This window comes from Haplochromis burtoni, unplaced genomic scaffold (assembly GCF_018398535.1).
Source record: "Haplochromis burtoni strain Fernald_Lab_line unplaced genomic scaffold, NCSU_Asbu1 Contig_569, whole genome shotgun sequence".
Taxonomy (NCBI): Eukaryota; Metazoa; Chordata; class Actinopteri; order Cichliformes; family Cichlidae; genus Haplochromis; species Haplochromis burtoni.
The window spans coordinates 241,045-260,749 of NW_024582930.1; the positions used below are offsets into that span (position 1 = coordinate 241,045).

Below are 19,705 nucleotides of genomic sequence, written 5' to 3' on the forward strand. Positions count from 1 at the left end.
GAAAAACTGCAAAAAGTGGAGAAGTTGGGGCAGAGCATCCAGCACGGCAGCCGACCTCACCGGCGCCAAGTATAATTCTGAGATAATGTATTTCTGTATGCTTAATTTATAGTATTTATAAGTAAAGTAAATTGAGTAGAAAGTGAAGTAAAGAGAGCCGCTGAGATTAACTAAACTGGTGACTTGAGCTGCATCACCGATGCAGGAAGCCTAACAAACAAATACAGTTTCTTCCTGCAGCAAAGTCAGGGAAGACTGACCATCATAATGATTACCAGGAAGCACAACATACCAACATACTTTGAAGGGCTGATTGTTGAATGAATGCATCTTTAACAACCTAAAAAAACCTGCACAAGTTTACATTTAATTTGCATTTTCTGTAATCCACAGAGGTTTATAAAAATACTTACAGGCTCACATTTGGAAATACTGTGAAAGGATATTGTTCTTCATCCCTGATACATATTCTCACTTAAATATTGGAAGAAGTGGAGTTAAATATTTTATATTGTTCTTTGACTCGGCAGGACCTGGCTCTATTCACTGCTCATCCTCATGATCAAGTCCAAAGAATTACATGAACCTAGATGAAAGTAGCGATGGCAGCATCATGCTCTGAGGCTGTTTTGCTGCAGTGCTACGTTGCACAAAATTGATGGAATAATGCAGAAGTGGAACTCAAATCCATAGATGGTTGAAATTTGGACACAACTGAGTGTTCCGCCAGGACAATGATCCCAAACACACATCCAAACTTACAGTAAGCTACTGGAATAGCCTTCCCAAATCCCTGACGTCAGCCGTCTTGGAAATATGGAATATGCTTAAAAGCCGTGTCCATGCTAGGAAGCCAATCAGTTGAAAGGAACTCTGCCAATATTACTAAGAAAAGTGGTCAAATTTTCAAGCAGAATCATGACACAAGGTTGTCGACACTATCAAAGCATCTGACGGAGCTGCAACTTGCTAAGGGACATTACACCAAATACCAAAGTACATCTTTGAGCCTATATGTTTAACTCTGACCTGATGTGTGTTAAAAAATGCAGAATAAATAAAAGACATTAAATTCATTCTGTAAATGATTAAAGATGCATGCTATACAACCAGCCCACCCTGGAAATAGAGCAGTTCAAGGAAAATCATTCCAAGCCTAAAATTACCACAGAAACCTCTGACCGCTGTGTATGTTTGACTTGATCTCTTTTTCCTTCCTCCTCTTACCAAACTGGAATTTAAACAGAAATGTACAGAAAATTATTTTGGGTGCACAATTGAGTCTTTCTCTAATATTTGTTGAGGTCTGATGAGAACATTTATTTTGGAGCACAACCACAGGTGAGATGGACAGAGCTTCCTTTCAGGTCTGACACAACAAGTCAGCTGAGCAAAGCAGCCTTTCTCCTGCCACAGGGAGGGACTCATGACCTCAGCACACAGGGGTTCATGTTGGACAATAAACTGCGGTCCAAGATTTCTATAGAGTGTTGTGGTCTACATTTGTTCAGGTGTCATGTTGGATAGCGCTGTCGTACTTCCGCACTGGTTTCCACCTGGTCTGGCCTCCTTCCCGTTCAGGTTTCCACCTGCCTTTGCAAATAGCAACCATGTAGCTCATATAAAGGATGACTGACACCCCTGATCAGTTTTAGGTGTACGTGCTTCTACCCTCAGAAATGTTAGTTTGCTTGCTGGTGATAAAATGAAAAACCAAACAGAACATTGTAATGGGGACGCCGGTCTAATGGAAAAGCATGAAGCATCATTTAAAGAGATACACAGAGAACAACTGAACACTCGTTACTGAATAAATAGTTAGCTCTTAGTCTGTAAAAGCCCCGTTCTAACAACTTCCACGCAGTTAACAAAAAGCGATGTATAGCAGTAAAAAAGCTCTCAGTGTGGTCACTGCCTGAGGTGGTCTCCCTCATCAGCTGTAAAGAATTTCTTTTCACCGATCCGTGGAAGCCCCATTGAATGTTAATGATGCCTAACGTTAGATATACTGTAGAAGGCTTTAGGCTGCTACTGTGGCCTTTAATCACACTCATAAAGCTGCTATCTTTCAGCATCACACTTTCAAAGAGTTTAGGATTTGATGTTTCACACTCAAGTGAAGTCAGATAGAAATGATCAGCTCAGTGCTGGCAGTAGGTCTCTTATTACCAGATACCGAGTGTTCTACACCCAAAATTATACCATTTCAGATGCAGCTGTGTGAGGTTTTCATGTTACGAGAGATAAAGAGATAAAGATACTGTATGCCAATCAGTGCTGCCCTGTAATTACTAACTGTATAACTATTATCTGTTGGAAAACAGGGATGGGGAGATTTCAAATGGGGCTAGGCTGTCCATATACATTTGAAAACCCATTAATAATATTAGCAGAAGCATGTTCTCGGGACCAACGAAACCACAGGATCCTTTAAATGATGTTGCTTAAATGAGCCAACAAATGACAATTGTCTACTTACACAGATCAAAAGGAAGCCGGTAGCATTTAGGTTGGGTTTATTTTTAACTCTGTTTCTTGTAATTTGGAAGCGAGTTCAGAGACCTCTTAAGTACATGCATAAGTTCGAGTTTCCCTCTCCCTCAGGCTGACAGGCCCACAAATCATCGGTTGTTACCCACAAGTATGAGATGTATAGACCGTGTTGGGGAGTAACGGAATACATGTACCGCCGTTACGTATTTAAAATACAAAATATGAGTAACTGTATTCCGTTACAGTTACCGTTTAAAAAGGTGGTATTCAGAATGCAGTTACTTTGTTGAAATAAATGGATTACACTGCGGTACTTTCCTGTTTCATTTTGTCGCGGGTCAGGACTGTTTGGGTTTGTTTGACAGCTACGTTCTGTTGTTCCAGTTGCCATGGTTACAGGGTGACGCTCTCTCTCTGCGTGTTTCCTGGGTGAGAGAGCGCCTGTTGTTGTTGTGCTAAGCTACCAGGCAGAATGCTACAGGTATAGCTCTAAAGAATGTAGCATCACGGGCAGTGTAGTCCGTGCTGCAGGGAGAATGGACTGCCATACCCGTTATGTGTCTGTGAGCGAGGGAGGAAAGGTACAAGTTGTCATCGAGCAGAAACGGGAGCTGGAAGCATGTAAATATAATAATAACCACTGCAGCCAAGAAGAGAGCCTGACGAGCCCAGTTGTAAGTAAGCTATTAAGACTCGACTGTACACTGTGTTCGTGTTTTCCTCCGAAAACAATAAGTTCCGTTGGAGCAGCCTTTCAACGCCTCTCTCTGTCTCTCGCAAGAAAAGTTGACCCACACAACAAAGTAAAGCTATTTTTCGGCTACGAGCCCGACATGAACCCACCATATTAGTCAGAGGTCCCTTTACTACGGTTTGGAGCCGCTGACCTTCAGTAATAGTAATAAATCACAGCAATAGTACATTCATGTAATTGTAAAAGCATGATAATATATTAAGTAATCCAAAGTATTCAGAATACGTTACTCTCATCGAGTAACGTAACGGAATACGTTACAGAATACATTTTGGGGCATGTAATCTGTAATCTGTAATGGAATACATTTTAAAAGTAACCTTCCCAACACTGTGTATAGAGCCACTTGAGGGTCCTTGGTTGAGAATGAAAGTGGTCAGCTGGGCATTTGTATGGGCTCAAAATGTGGTCATAAATATTTTGTACTTGTAAATCGGTTTTGTATGTGTAAAAAGATTTGTGTGTGCGAAAAGATTTGTGTGTGGACTTAGCCAAAAAACCCTGCAAGTTACAAGTACGAATTTTGACCCTATTTTTCTTCCTTTCATCTGATTGGTCAATGTCATGTCAATCACAAATGTAACAATCCAATCAGAGAACAGATGGGTTTGGCTGTCGGAGGGGCGCTTTTTTGAACAGCGCTCTACTCTGAGCCCCTCCCGGATGGCCGAACTTCTCACCCTATCTCTAAGGGAGAGGCCAGCCACCCTTCGGAGGAAGCTCATTTCTGCCGCTTGTATCCGCGATCTCGTTCTTTCGGTCACTACCCACAGCTCGTGGCCATAGGTGAGGGTAGGGACGTAGATCGACCGGTAAATTGAGAGCTTCGCTTTTACACTCAGCTCCCTCTTCACCACGACGGACCGGTGCAGCGTCCGCATTACTGCAGCTGCAGCCCCAATCCGTCTGTCGATCTCCGGCTCCCTTCTCCCATCACTCGCGAACAAGACCCCGAGATACTTGAACTCCTCCACTTGGGGCAGGAACTCATCCCCGACCCGGAGTGGGCACTCCACCCTTTTCCGGCTGAGAACCATGGCCTCAGATTTGGAGGTGCTGATCCTCATTCCCGCTGCTTCACACTCGGCTGCGAACCGTTCCCGGTGGGTGATGGGCTCCGCCAGGGCTGCCCTTTGTCTCCGGTTCTGTTCATAATTTTTATGGACAGGATTTCTAGGCGCAGCCAAGTGGCGGAGGGCTTTCGCTTTGGTGGCCTCAGAATCTCATCTCTGATTTTTGCGGATGATGTGGTTCTGTTGGCTTCATCGGGTGAGGGCCTCCAGCTCGCACTGGAACGGTTCGCAGCCGAGTGTGAAGCAGCGGGAATGAGGATCAGCACCTCCAAATCTGAGGCCATGGAAAATCAGAAATTTCATCCATACTCTTTTATCATGATATAATTTTCTACTTTAGTCAAAATTAAAAACACAGATTGAAATATTTTGTACTTAAAAAAATGATTTGTGAAGCACAGATAGATACTTCTCATTAATATTTCCTCTTTTCGTCAGTTCAGTGGGTTTGTGAGTATCTGCGCTGCTTACAATAAAATCGATATTCTTCTATTTAAGGCCAACTATTACACATATGAATTCTTATTGCCATGTCCTGTTTGTATTTTGCATTGTATAATTTATCTTTGAGGTATTTATTTTAATGTATTGCACATTGATTTGCATATTTCTTTTTACTTATTTTATTATTTACTTTTCTTACCTTCTTTCTGTATTTTGATTGAGCATCTGCAACAAAGACAGTTCCTTCTTGGGAATATTATATAATCATCAGATTCTCTTTCTGACTAAATGGGCGCGTGTATTGTCCATCTGGGAAGGATAACCCGTGTTATTTTTTAATGCCAGCAATTCCCAAAATGCATCACATAAAGTTACTGTTTGGCAAGAGGAGGTGTGTGTGTGTGTGTGTGTGTGTGTACCTGTTTAGACATCTTTGCGGGGACCAAAAATTGGAAGTTTACTATACTTCTGGGGACCAAAATCTCGGTCCCCACTAGTGCAAAGGCATTTTTGAGACTCAAAATGGGGTTTTAGTGTCAGGGTTACAATTAGGTTATGGTTAGGTTTAGGGTAACGGTCAGGGTTAGGCATTCATTTTTGATGGTTAGGGTAAGCGGCTAGGGCAGGGGTGGGCAATTCCAGGCCTCAAGGGCCGGTGTCCTGCAGGTTTTAGATCTCACCTTGGGCCAGCACACCTGAATCACATGATTAGTTCGTTACCAGGCCTCTGGAGAACTGCATGAGCTAATTTAGCCATTTAAATCAGCTGTGTTGGTTCAAGGACAAATCTAAAACCTGCAGGGACACCGGCCCTCGAGGCCTGGAGTTGCCCACCCCTGGGCTAGGGCATTATGTCAATGAGATGTCCCCACTAGGATAGCAACACCTGACGTGTGTGTGTGTGTGTGTTCACGCACAAATATATGTGCAAAATGTGGCTGTGAGGAACAGGCGTGTTGCTCACTGCAGCTTCAGTAACTACCTCAATTTTCAGAGGAAATCCACTTCAGAAGCCTAAAGAAAAGGCGTCCCAACAGCATGTAGGGTACTTTTTTGTTTAGTTTTCCTAATCAAAAAAAGAGGTTACCAGGGGGCCCGAATGAAAAGCAGTGGGCTGACATGCAGTTAAAGGACTGACACTTACTTGCTATGACTAAATTTGGAATACTCTGTGATTATCCTCTCAAAGATGTATGTGTGTCCCTCCACCTACACACAGAGCAAAGCAGGCAGCAGCTCAGAGTGAAGCAAAAAATGTAACAAGAAGCAAGTTTTAGCTAAAGTATGAGAGCTACTTATCCAGCAACATCAAAGGCAGTGCTGCATGGAGTTGGCAGGAATACCTCATCCAAGCGGACAGAATGAGATAAGTGAAGCCTCGGCTGGGTTGGTGGCTTTTGGAGCATTTCTAATGACATTATCTCACAGACTGTCCAAGAAGTTTCTGCTTCAGTTTTGCTAAGTTTGCTGCACTACTTAGCACTAATAAACAAGTATCTGTGTTTGTGGGAAATAGCCGTGCAGCTTGCTAATCAGTGTTTACTTTACTACAGTCAGCTACCAAAGTCTGTAGGAAACAAACTACACTACCCCAGTGTGACTGAAAGAAGTCCTCACATGTTGCTACACAGTTAAATACCTCCTCAACGATACCGAACTGTTGTAACTCACACATTAAGCTGTTTAATGAGGTGATTAATTGTGGTAAATATGGGGAGTATGGGTGCTGTTTACTCATTTAAGGAAAATGAGATGCTTCCCTTATACAGAATATTTAGACTCCACCAACTTTGAGAATATGCAAGTGGAAATGCTTTCTGGAATAAAGTAGCCACTAATCATTCATCCCAACTCTTGGGTTTTTTCAGTTTGCAGCTACAAAGCTGATGAACTGTTATCTTAGCTAACCTACTGGTATCTGGCCATACAAGTAGTTTTAGCTTTGTTATTGGTCCAGATTTGAAAATTCCTGTACTTTTAGAGATTGTCAGTACAGTTTCATATACACTCTGCTACCTTACAACTACAGTTGCCTTTTAGTGTAAGACGTATGATAGGGAAAGCCAACAAGCAATGAGCTGCACCTGGTGAGGCTGCTCGTTGTTGAATTCTCTCCAGTACAACAACGGGTGGTTGAGGGTTTGGAGAAAGATCCAGATAGCTCTAAATCTGTTATTACTACTGTGTGCATCAGCAGGGGAACATCTGATACAACATGAAAGGCTTCCCAAGAGCATCATGGGGGATCCCGGAGCATTCCCGGGATATGCAATCATACCAGCATTTTCTGGTTATGCTGCATGGTCTCCATTCAGTTGGATGTGCTCAGGAAATCACTAAAGGGAAGTCAGGAGGAATCCTTATCAGATAAAATTACTTCAACTGGAACCTTTTAACAGAAAGGATCAGTAGTTGACCCTCCAGGTAAACTGTTTCTAGCTGCTCCTCCCAGGCCTTCCTAGTGCATTTCAGAAGGAGTTTCAGGCCAGAATGCCTGTAATCTGGTTATGCTCCGTACTTTGAAGCAGTACCAAGGTGCTGGTCAGATGCTCAAACTGCTCAAACTGCTCACGATCATTGGTTATGTTTGACATGCAGATCAGCTGGCCAATCAAGACTTCAGTCACATCTTTCCCTCGTTCATTCACCAGCTCCTGTTGTTGCTTGAAGTACATCACCACTACGTTTTGGGCTTCTACCCACCCCCAGCCCTCAGTGATCCTCTCCCATAAAAAGATGTGCACAGCGTGTTCTTACATTCTTGTGCTGCTGCCTTTATCTCTTACAGACTTTTTCTTTCAAATCTACAAATATTATGTGTCTAAGTTCGGTTTAGCTCAGAGATATCAACTTGTCACTGGCTCTTCAGTCTTTAACAGCGGGAGGCAGGGTGAAGTGCCGGATTAGTGTGCTTACATAAAAGGACCGTGTCAGGCCAGCCTCTGTGTGTTGTCTATTTTCTCTTGTTCTAGACACCCAGAGATTTATGTCATCTTGTCATTTATTGGGCTGTGGTGGGCGTCTTGGCTGTGTAATTATGAGGTCTGCTGCTCTTATGGGTTTATGTGCGTAGTGCGGCGAGACACTTCAAAAGAAAACAGATGCAACAGAGAGCTAATTCAGTTGTTTCCTCACTGCCAACTTTCATAACCGTGCACTCAAAATATACTGTATCTTAGGGACCCGGTAACCTCTGTGTTCAGCACAGAGCTCGAACACCAGAGAAATGTTTCACACCTCAAACTGTCATACTTGAAGCCCCGCAGAGTACCCAGGTCTGAAGTTAGGCGCTGCTGAGCTGAGGTTAACAAGAAGGCCTGGCTTAATATGTCAGCGATCATCCCTGCACAGGACTTTCTTTGTAACTGGAAAAGGAAAAGATATTTTAGGACCAAACAAACAAGCAATTAGGTGCTAGGTGAGAAGATTGAATAAAGGTTGCATAAATATGATGGAATATAGCAAAGCATCCTCGAAATGATTTTTAGGCGCCTGTGCAGCTCTTTGTAGAAATAAATGTAATTTATTTAATTAGATTAGATGGTCAGCTGGTTACTAAGGTAATACAACTGTCCTTTAAAGGTCTGTATAAAAAAAGATAGATATTTGTTAGCTGTTTCCGCTTAGGGCTACAGTGAATGCTGTACAGTAAATTATTTCCACTGTTGTTAACATGCTGCTGTTGTCGCACATCTGTTGACTCTGACTGACCTCAGTGTCCTTTGTGGATCAGGCTGACCGCACAAGCACTTCTGAAATGCTCCGATTCAGTCGTCTGGCTGTATCACTTTGGCTCTTCTCCAAATGACTTTGGTTTTTACACCTGCCCGTTTCTTCTGAGCCGACCCCTCAGCTAATATATCCCAGACTTTGAAACGGGCCCTCGTTACAAAATGCTCAGAAGGTTTTGGCTTATCGGTATAAATATTCGAAGATGTTATAATTTATTTCCAAGAGCAAGAATCTAATCTGACAACTGAGGCTGCTCCGGGGATGCTAATGCTATTGTTAGCTTCATTTAGGATTTTAGTTGGTCATCTATTATTAAGTGCGAGCGCTGCAGTTTACTGTCAGGCTCACTTTAAGTGCTCACCCTTCTTTCACTGTTCGGATGATGCAGACACGTTGTTTTCTTCATCTGCAGCAGACAGCTGACATCAAATCCTTTTTCTTTATAGCTAACGTATTATTGAAAAGGTCACTCATGCTTCAGTTTGCTCTTGGGTTTGTTGCAGTTTTTCCAAGCATTGCACAGTCTGGCCTTGGGGTGAATTTACTGGAACATCTACTCCTGAGAAGACTGGCAGCTGTCAAGAATGTTTGCCACGTTCTCGCTGTCGAATGATGGAAATCAAACTGTTGGGAAATGGACTTATATCCCCACGCAGACGGACGTGCAGCCACAGTAACATCTCGTCTTTCCTCTGTGGTATGCCTGAATTCTCCCCACGTTCTCATCCCAACATGCAACATACCGACGCTATGTGACAAATCGTCGGTATGATCCGAGGCATGAGAGCGTATTAGAAGGGATCTATAAATGTAAGGTTAGGGTTAGGGCTGTAATAGAAAGCTGCTAAGTGAATAACAGGGGAAGAGCTTCAATTAAGAATCCGGAGCGTCTCGTAATGTGGAAGGGCACCTTTCGCGTTACTGTGACACGTCTCGGGCCGTGACGAATTGTCAGTATGTTTTGTTTTGTATACTGCAAACAGCAAAACTTGTGCTTTTATAAAGGTGGTCCTCCTCGCTGATTTGATCTGGTTAGAGGCACCTGGCTGCTTCTTCATTTCTATAATGTACTTAGTTTTTCACACAGCGCTTCCACATTGTGGTCTAATTTTTGGCAGAGAAAAAATGACATGGAGTAATATGTCATACTTTGTAGTTCTTCTGAGGTTGTACCTGCCAAGTGCCAGGTTACTTTTTCTTATTATGTTGTGACAAGTTTAAAGAAGGGTGCTTTGTTATTTAACATGACTGGAGGTGCATATTTTTCAAACTCACATAGTTGGTGCCAATCATTTTCTCTTTTTGTTTATCCTTTGCTGTTTAAGATTTTTTTCTATCAAGTGAAACCTAAAAAAAAATCTTTAGCAAAACTTACTTTGTGAACAAAAGGTGCTGCAGATGCACAACAGGAAATCCACAGAGGAAAGAAACAAAACCACGAGCCCAGGATACAAAGAAGAAAAAGTCACACTGACAGAAACAGTGGAACAAAAGAGAACAACTACCATCGAAATACAGTTTATGTTTCTGCATACTGTCCGGTATTAGAGCACCAATCCACTGCTGGAGCCCTCCCCAACACATGCACTGGTCTCACACAGTAAACACACAGTGTGCACACTTGTATAAAACTAAAGTGTTTATTTGTAACCAATTTCAAAAGAAGAAGGCCTACAGTAAGATCTTTGTGTGTAGATGAACAAAATACATTGTGCAGGAAAAAAGAGAATATGTATGAGAAAGAGGAAACCATCAGTTTTTAATATGATGTTCACTGGATTCAAGTAACATCAAAGCACTCAAACACACTCATAACATCGAACCAAAGGCTGAAGAAAAGCTTTTAGTACATTTGGGTTTCATAATCTTTTTTTGCTCTTTTAAAAATCTGAAAAATTCTTTTCTCATACATTTGCTCATCAGGCAAAGCAGCGTCAAATCTTCACAAATGACTGGCCTGCAGCACCAGAATACATTTTACAGCTTGTTTCGCATGTTCATTGCCGTTGCCAGTGTATTAGAGCGGTCCACGCTGGAACCAGTTCACATACCACACAGTCAACAAACACGGTATAGAGTGGTCTCGGAGGACTTTGCTGTCTTTATATGCACGTTGTGTTGTGGTTTACAAATGTGTTTGTTTGTTGCCTTATATTTTTGTTTTAACAAGAAGTGGGCTCAGTGCGAGATCTCGCCACAGGACACGCTGCACAAGTGCGTCAATACAGAGCCGCTACCACGACATAACAATTCCCAGCAGTTCTCTCACACTCAAGTGGCACAGATACATATAATTTCTCTTTGTGGAGCTTACATAAAATACAAAAGCAGATACTTTTATGAAGATGCAAGCTAGACAGACATCTTTCATGACTGGTTGCTCTTCTTAAACGGGGATTCCACAGATTCTACACGTCAACGTTATTTTCCAGGTGCTATGAAGTCCTGATGTTTAGGTGAAACAGTATATCTCCTGTGTTTGCAGGCTGGAAGCGCTGGAATACATTATTTTTGTTTAGGCTACAAGTTTGATGCATTTTTTGTCAGGACTGTAGACTTCAGGATGAGGCGGTATCCAGTTAATGTCTGGATACTTCCAAGCTGGAAGGTACTGACATGTCTGATGTGTCCACAGGGAGAGAAGGGTGATACTGGGCCAACTGGTGCTGCTGGAGCTCAAGGTGCCCCGGTGAGTTGATAATGATTTCATGCATTAATATGTATTTGTACATAAACAGTTAACTCAGTGCTGTTGTTGATTTTAAACTGACACGTAAAGTTTTGAAGGAAAGTGGAATCAGGACATTAATACGAGAGCTGAAATTAATTGCAGCCTTTAAACGCTGCTAGTAAACACACACATACACAAACACACACCTACACACACACACACACACCAGGAAACAGGAGATGGTAAAAGCTGTTTTAAAGCTCTGTGCTTGAACAGGGAGCAGTCAGGTTACTCATCTATTTTACGGGGGCAGTCACTTCATTGTGGAAGTCACTTTCTCCCAATAAAAAGTCTTTTATCTACTTACCGAACAGATTTACTGCATCTCATTGATTAATGTTGAATATTTCTCATCGAGCAGTCCATCCTGGATACAAACTCTTGTGTAAAAGAATCAGTTAAACTCAACAGAATCGATCATTTTTTACAACAAATTGAAGGTTAGATTTGACGCAGCTTCAGAAAATACCTTGAGCTTCACTTACAAACTGAGTCAGAAAAGTGTTCCAGCATTATATATATATATATATTAGGGGTGCAACGATACACAAAATTCACGGTTCGGTTCGATACTTTGGTGTCACGGTTCGATATTTTTTCGATACAAAAAAAACGTTCATGCCTTTTTAATTTGTCATTTATTAAATTTTCACGGCACATTCCGCACCACATCTCTGTGCGTTCATCATTTGTTTGAAGCCAGCTCACCTCCTGCAACCACTTTTCCGAGAATACGTGCTTCTTTTGTGGTTCGGACTCCTTCTGACATTTCTTTGGAGGTGGAGGAACACCAAAGTAATTGCTTAAAGGAGCTTCTTCACATCTTTAAGAGTTCTAAACAAATGTCCTCCTCCTGAAAATCTTATGTACGCAAACACGCGTTGCAACTTCTTATCTTGTGCGCGTTTTTTATTTTGACAGCGAATGCGCACCTGCGGACCACTTATGTGCAGCCCTGGTTATTTAGCTCGTCATATTGCAGCCACAGAAATATTTTGTCCATGAAACCATAAAGCTGCACTTTCTTTTTGCCTTATAGTCTGATTTGTCATAACTTCTCCGTTTTGTGGTAAGCTTTTCTTTGGCTGTCACTTCTTCACCCTGACCTGTCTTATTTGGCTCAGCAGAACTGAAATATATATCCTGCTGCTTTTACACACGCACTCACATAAGCTCAGCGATTCTCTGCGCGATCAACCTCTCACATGTTTAAGCTGCGGGAGATTTCACTTGTCATGTTTGCATAGTAAGCTAACGATTAATAAGACGATGTCAGAGGAATTGGTGCACAAATTGATCATCACTCACAGATCAGTGCTGTCGCTCTCTATACACAGTTCGCACGATTGCAAAGTGAAAGCAAAAAACAAGCGCAAATTCAAACGCGATTTCAATATGTCACATATTGACAGTGGCTCACCGATGCCAATGACATAATTACCCAGCTACATTTCTGAAAGAATGCAAAAGCATTGACATATATTTTTCCTTCCTACAATAGCCCGACGGGCAGGGCAGAGATAGATTTTGGTAGCCCGACTGGAAAAATCGCTAGCCCCGGGACGTCGGGCTAGCGATTTTGCGAGCCCTGTATCTGATTGAGGAATCACTCATCTTTGGAAAAGAGAGTTTATTACAGAGAAATGTGCTCTTTCCAAAATAAAAGCTATACTATACGCTTCTTCTGGGCTATATTCTCAGCAGCATATTAAACATATCAGGTCCCCATAAGGAGAATCATGTGCTAACGGCTGTCTAAATGACTCGGGTAAAGTTTGTAGCATGCTTGTTGTTTTTGTCTGCTTCCACTTGTCTTTGCACTAGGATGATGTCGGCGTAAATGTGCAGTCATATTCGTTGTGTTCCCACTAGTGCTGTCAGCGTTAACTCGTGAAATGACGTTAACGCCACAACACGGCAAATCTCCGTTAACGAGCTACCCGGATCGCCCCGTGCGTGGGGCTGGACGGCCAACACGTTAACGAGCTAACTGCGCTAACGACACTAGCTCCCACCCATGTAATTGAGCATTGCGTGGCACATCCAACATACTGTTTTACTTTAGTCCATGACGCTTACCTTCAGGGTCATACGTCACATGAAAACCAAAATAGTTCCAAACGCCAGATCTGAATGAGGGTGGGGGAGGTTCAATTTGCCATGTTGCAAGGAGAGCTTAACTTCTGTCTCGCTAGCTTGCCCTGCGCTCAGTGAATCTGCGTTCGACTACTCCGCCTAGGCTGCACTGTCGAGCTGCAGATCCACTGAGCGCTCAACACAGACAGCATCGTCAGAAGGAAAGTTGATAAAATAAATTAAAATTTTGTATTGTTCGATACATATGCGTACCGAACCGAAAGCACTGTATCGAACGGTTCAATATCGATACGAGTATCGTTGCACCCCTAATATATATATATATATATATATATATATATATATTATATATATATTATATATATAATGTATATAGTATATTATATATGTATATATATGGTTAGTTTATCATATTATGTAATACGAACAAATATGTGTATTATATATATATATATATATATATTATATATATATATTAAATATATATATAATATATATATATTACAATTATATTTACAAATATATAATATTATATTTATATATATATATATATATATATTTGTATATATATATATATATATATTATTATTAATATACTTAATATATATATATATACACATATTTGTTCGACATGAGAAGCAAGGCGCGAAACAACTGTCTGCTCCTTTCTGGCTCTGCTAATGGCCAAGATGTGAAAAAGAACATGAAATTAGTACTTGAGCCCAGAAAGACATCAGAACAGTGTTCACTGAGGTCGGCGATCCAAGGAGCTGTGGGTCATCTCTCACGAACAAATGAAAAATGAAAAGTCCACTTTCAGCTGCTGCTTTGGCCCCTTTTGCTAATTAGAAAGAATGCTGGTTTACAGCACTTTATTCATATTTTCACCCCAAATTCTGTTTATACATGTTTGTTTTATAACACATCATTTAGATTTATACTTACTAAGGTGCATATTTCATGCGTGCTTGTGTTGTTTGCTGTCTGTTTCATGCAGCAGTCTCCTATGGGAGCCAGGTTTTTTGAAGCTTGAGCCATATTTCCGAATTAAAGCCGGCGTACATCGCCCTTTGAGCTTTTTTCTTTAAACGTTTTTTTTCTACTTGCTCAAATCCATGTATTAAATATAAATTCCAGCTCCACAACAGCGAAACACCAGAATGAGCCCTTTTTATTTTCATTTTAGAGCCAACAGAAACACACATACAAACAATCTTACTGCCATTTTATGGACTTTAGTGACTGTATTGCAGAGTTAGGTGTAATGGATTACCATGTAGTACTAATTTACAAATTGGGCGTGTTTGTAGCTTGAATATACTTTTATATGAGGCAGTGAGGAAGACAGAAATACACCCGGGTTTATTTATATGGGAAGTTTACAAGTTTACTTGAAAACAATCTCAGGCTGCTGTAACATCCTGTAGCCCCTCATGTTTGCACTTCTACATCCTACGTCTGTAAATGTAAATGAGTGGTAAAACTCATCACTGCCACACCCCACAACCACACACACTTCCACTTTTTAACAGGACACATATACACACAAAGTGTGAAGCTAGTTTTTCCACAGCTGCCAGTGCTGATATCCAGACACCAAGTAGCATTTTGCTGATGCATTGCTTGCAAAAAAGTCTATTGCAGTGGATACCCACATTTACAAGTGAGCGCACACTGCAGGCAGTATCGCGTGCTGAACAGCTCCCCACTGCTTCCCAAAGCCAAACCCTCTCTTTCCGATCAAGCGGGTTTACACATGCAAGGCTGGTGAATGTAGGTTTTATTATTGTAAGTAGTTTTACCATGCTGTGTTGTCCCAGTAGTTATGGCCTTGTAACAGAGGTCCTGCACAGAACTGTCTCCATGTCCATGTTAAGCTGTCTGATTACCACACAGTCCTAGCTATAGACACATTCAAATTCAAATTCAAATTCAAATTCAAATTTTATTTGTCACGTACACAGTCATACACAGTACGATATGTAGTGAAATGCTTGGACAACTGCTCGTGACCTAAAGAAAACAAAAAAGGAAAAGGCTATGAATAAGATAGGAAATAAATATGAAAAATTAAAAAGGGTAAATTTAACTAGGAAGGAATAAAATATAAATTAAGGTTAAAAATGAAATAACTGTACAACACAAATTAGAATGAAGGGTAAATTTAACTGGGAGAATAAGATAAAATATATAAATTAAAGTTGAAAATAAAATAACTGTACAACAAAATACACAATATAGAACTATATAAGAATGTATGAAGAAATCTAAATATAAATAAATATATACACAATAACAGCAGCTGTACAAGTATTAACCGGAAATGAAGAATATAGTGACCAGTGTTGTGCAAAAACAAAGTCCAGAAAGTCCAGTGTGTGTGTAAGAACCATATGTGTGGGTCAGTACTGTGTGGTGGTGTGATTGAGAGACCGTATCGCCTGGGGAAGAAGCTCCTCCTCAGTCTCTCTGTGTTGGTCTTCAGGGAGCGGAATCGCTTTCCTGACCTCAACAGAGAGAACAGTCTGTTGTTGGGATGGCTGAGGTCCTTCACCATCTTCCTGGCCTTGGTCCAGCACCGCCTGCTGTAGATTGAGTGCAGGTCAGGGAGCTCGGAGCGGATGGTGCGCTCAGCTGACCGCACAACCCTCTGTAGAGCTCGTCTGTCCTGCATGGTGCTGTTCCCGAACCAGGTTAAGATGTTTCCCGCCAGGATGCTCTCTATGGTGCACGAGTAAAAGTTCCTGAGCACCTTGGAGGGCAGTTGGAAGTCTCTCAAGCGTCTGAGGTGGTAGAGACGCTGACGGGCCTTTTTCACCACGGTGTTGATGTGACAGGACCATGACAGGTCCTGCGTGATGTGAACTCCGAGGTATTTGAAGCTGTCCACTCTCTCCACTGGGCACTCGTTGATGACGGGGGTCTGGTAGTTCCTCTCCTGCTTAGTGCTGAAGTCCACTATCAGCTCCTTTGTCTTACTGACGTTTAGAAGGAGGTTGTTCCTCTGGCACCAGTTCTCCAGATTCCTAATCTCCTTCAGGTAGGCCGTCTCGTTGTTATCAGAGATCAGGCCCACCACGACGGTGTCGTCAGCAAACTTGATGATGGTGGTGGAGCTGGTAGTGGCCACACAGTCATATGTGTACAAAGAGTACAGCAGGGGGCTCAGAACACACCCCTGGGGGGCTCCAGTGCTGAGAGTGGTGGAGGCTGAGACATGTCCGCCCATCCTTACTGCCTGTGGTCTGCCAGTTAGGAAGTTGGAGACCACTGACACATAGATGAGCTGAGTCCCAGATGCTCCAGCTTGGTGGTGAGTGTGGAGGGAATTATGGTGTTAAATGCAGAGCTGTAGTCTATGAAGAGCATTTTAACATAATTCCCCCTTCTAGTGTCCAAGTGAGTGAGTGATGTGTGGAGGAGATGAGAGATGGCATCGTCTGTGGAACGATTTGGACGGTAAGCGAACTGTAGTGGGTCCAGTGTGTCTGGTAGTGAAGAAATGATGAAGTCTCTGACCAGGCGTTCAAAGCACTTCATCACTACTGAGGTGAGGGCTACAGGGCGATAGTCATTGAGAGAAGCAGGGTGGGGTTTCTTCGGGACAGGAACAATGATGGACTCTTTGAAGCATGTGGGGATCACCGACTGAGATAAAGAGATGTTGAATATCTCAGTGAACACAGGAGCTAGCTGGTATGCGCAGTCTCTGAGGATACGACCTGGGATGCCGTCTGGTCCTGCTGCTTTCCTGGTGTTCACTCTCTTGAAGGCTCTCCTTACTTCATGCTCGGAGATGACGAGCACGTTTCCGGTGCTGGCAGTATCTTCCTGTCTGCAGCCGTTAGCGCCGCTAACACTAGCATTGTTGGAGCCTTAGCTGCAGCCTCGAAGCGAGCATAGAAAGTGTTCAGCTCGTCTGCCAGAGTCACGGCCGCGTTCGTCATACCGGTTGTTGGTGCTTTATAGTCCGTTATTGTCCTTAGTCCCCGCCACAGGCTCCTAGAGTCACTCTGTTGGAGTTGTGACTCTAGTTTCCTCCCGTAGCGCTGCTTCGCCTCTTTCACCGCCCTCCGCACGTTATATGACGCGGCTTTGTACGGGTCCATGTCCCCCGTCATGAGTCCCGTGTTGTAGGCAGCGGTGCGGGATCTCAGAGCGTCGCGGATGGTTTTATCCACCCACGGCTTCTGGTTGGGAAACGTTGTGATAGTCTTTGTCTCCACGGTATCATCCGCTAGTTTCCCGATGAATCCCACAACCGCTTCCGTAAACACGTTGACGTCATCGTCGGAGCTGTTTCTGAACATGCCCCAGTCTGCGTCATCGAGTGCGTCCTGTAACGCGGCCACCGATTGGTCCGTCCAGCGCGCGACCTTCCTCTGAACCGGAACTTCCTGTTTCAGCCTTTGTTTGTATTTTGGCATAAGATCTTTAGTGATGACAGCTGGGCTCAAGGTGATTTTCTTTAGTCTTCTTTGGCTGAATAAATAGGATTGTTTGTGAGTTATAGGATGCTTTCATTAAAATTTATTGGAACTTTGCTAAAAACTCTTTATTAGACATGCAAAGCTTCTCTGAGCTTCTGTGTGGTCAGAATGTGAAGTCATGTGAAGTCAAAAGCAAAGTAATTTGTCACATGCTTAAATGAATCTGGCTCCTAATAAGAAATAGTTCTGCTAACCAACCATCAGGTCAACAGTTAAAGAGTAACGTGCTTCACTCTCCTCCTCCTGATTCACCAAACTCATCCTCCTAGTTTGGTGACCTGACTGTCGGTGTTACTCAGCTCCACTACCCCAGAATCCAGCTTTAGGTCCTTTTCTAGATGCCAACGTCTGTTCTAAAATGATATTCATTCATTTTATTCATATATTTACAGAGCGATATGCAAGTACAGGCAGTACTGTTGCACCCAGTGTTTGACCTTTAATCAAAGGAAGACCTGTCAAGTACAAAAACATGAATGTCTCCATCATAAAGGTTCATCTGAAACAGAACTTGGTACAACACTGAAATCGATGCTATCCTTGAGGAAACGAGTGCGATACCATGCTGCAAGTTAGGCGTGATTCTCCAACACGTCTCTATGTGGTATCGGCTTGTTTTTCCTGTTCCAGCTGTGAGATTAGAGCTGTGGTTACTAACATATGAATCTAATCTCTGTGCACCTGCGATATATCAAAGCTGTTTGTGCTGCAGCACTTTTCTTGTCTCTCAGTCCATCTGTCATTCCACCCTTTCCCTGTTTGGCCCTCTGCTCACCTCAAGGTGAAAGTATGATGGTGTTTCAGGCTCGCGGCATTGTTGAAAGATGGATGAGAATGATGAATGTTCTAATGCAGGACCCGCTTCACTCTTTGTGTTTATGTATTGGTTTTAAGGTTAGAGTACTTGTTGTCTCCCTGGCCATCTTAGTGGTACCTTAACTCTTTCCCTCTTGAATGCCTGTTAAAGTTATTGTCTAATGTGGTCTTTATCGGGGAAAGAGTTAAACCAGTTGCTGAAAACTAAAACACTTCCACGTAGAAAGATTAGGAAAGACGACAGGAAGCAAACAGGATGTGTTTTTGATGAGATGGCCCTGATGTTGTCTCTGAATCAAAGCCTGTATGTCACACACCTGCCTGTGTCCACATTTATCAGCCTTATTTTACACAGCTGACTCTATTTCACACTTACACAACCACAACTAATTTATCTGCATCAGTAAAGATTCACACTGGGAATCCAAAGTATGCTGATACACCAGTGTACAGTTAACAGGTGGGAAGTCAGTGCTTCAATAATTCTGCATCTCTTTAATCAGAGCATTGTGTAACATAACCACCTAGTGATAATTACCTCAATCAGGTTAAATTATTATATCTACAAAGTTTTTCCAAGCAGAATCCAAGAACCACCACTGTTAGCTGTAGTGGAAGATGAACACCACCGTGAGCTGAATGCTTGAATGCTGGAACGTGAACAGTTGCCTCCTGCATATGCAGACAGCTGTAGTGACAACAGCAGAACCTTATTTGAGCTGGACAGCTTACGTTTGATCTCTGAAACAGCAGTTTACAAAAAAAGTTCTCTATTCAAGATCTGTTCGCCCGCTCGGTCTGGAGCTCTCGCTCATTCTGCAAAGGCTTTAACAAAAAGAGTAACAGACGGAGCTCAAGGCGAACGTTCTGTCAGCTGCTCTTTCTGATGACACACGATTTTCAAGCTAAACTTTCAAAGCCAGTGATGATGAATCACTAAGATGGTGAGAATACAGGAACATTTGGAGCAATATATATGTCCTCTATACAATTTACATATTTAGTGAAGCAGCAGTGGAATTATTTAGAAAACTGTCATAACAAAGCCCATATTTCATCATCAGACACTGGCTCC

General features: G+C 42.4%; 1 protein-coding gene across 1 annotated transcript in view; it reads left to right on the forward strand.

The window, feature by feature from the left end:
- LOC102295355 (collagen alpha-1(XXI) chain) overlaps positions 1–19,705 on the forward strand; it is a 91,612-nt gene that overhangs the window by 43,268 nt on the left and 28,639 nt on the right. The window contains exon 17 of the mRNA XM_005948060.3: positions 11,132–11,185. Within this exon, the coding sequence (XP_005948122.1) occupies positions 11,132–11,185 (54 nt within the window). The remainder of the gene's footprint in view (positions 1–11,131; positions 11,186–19,705) is intronic.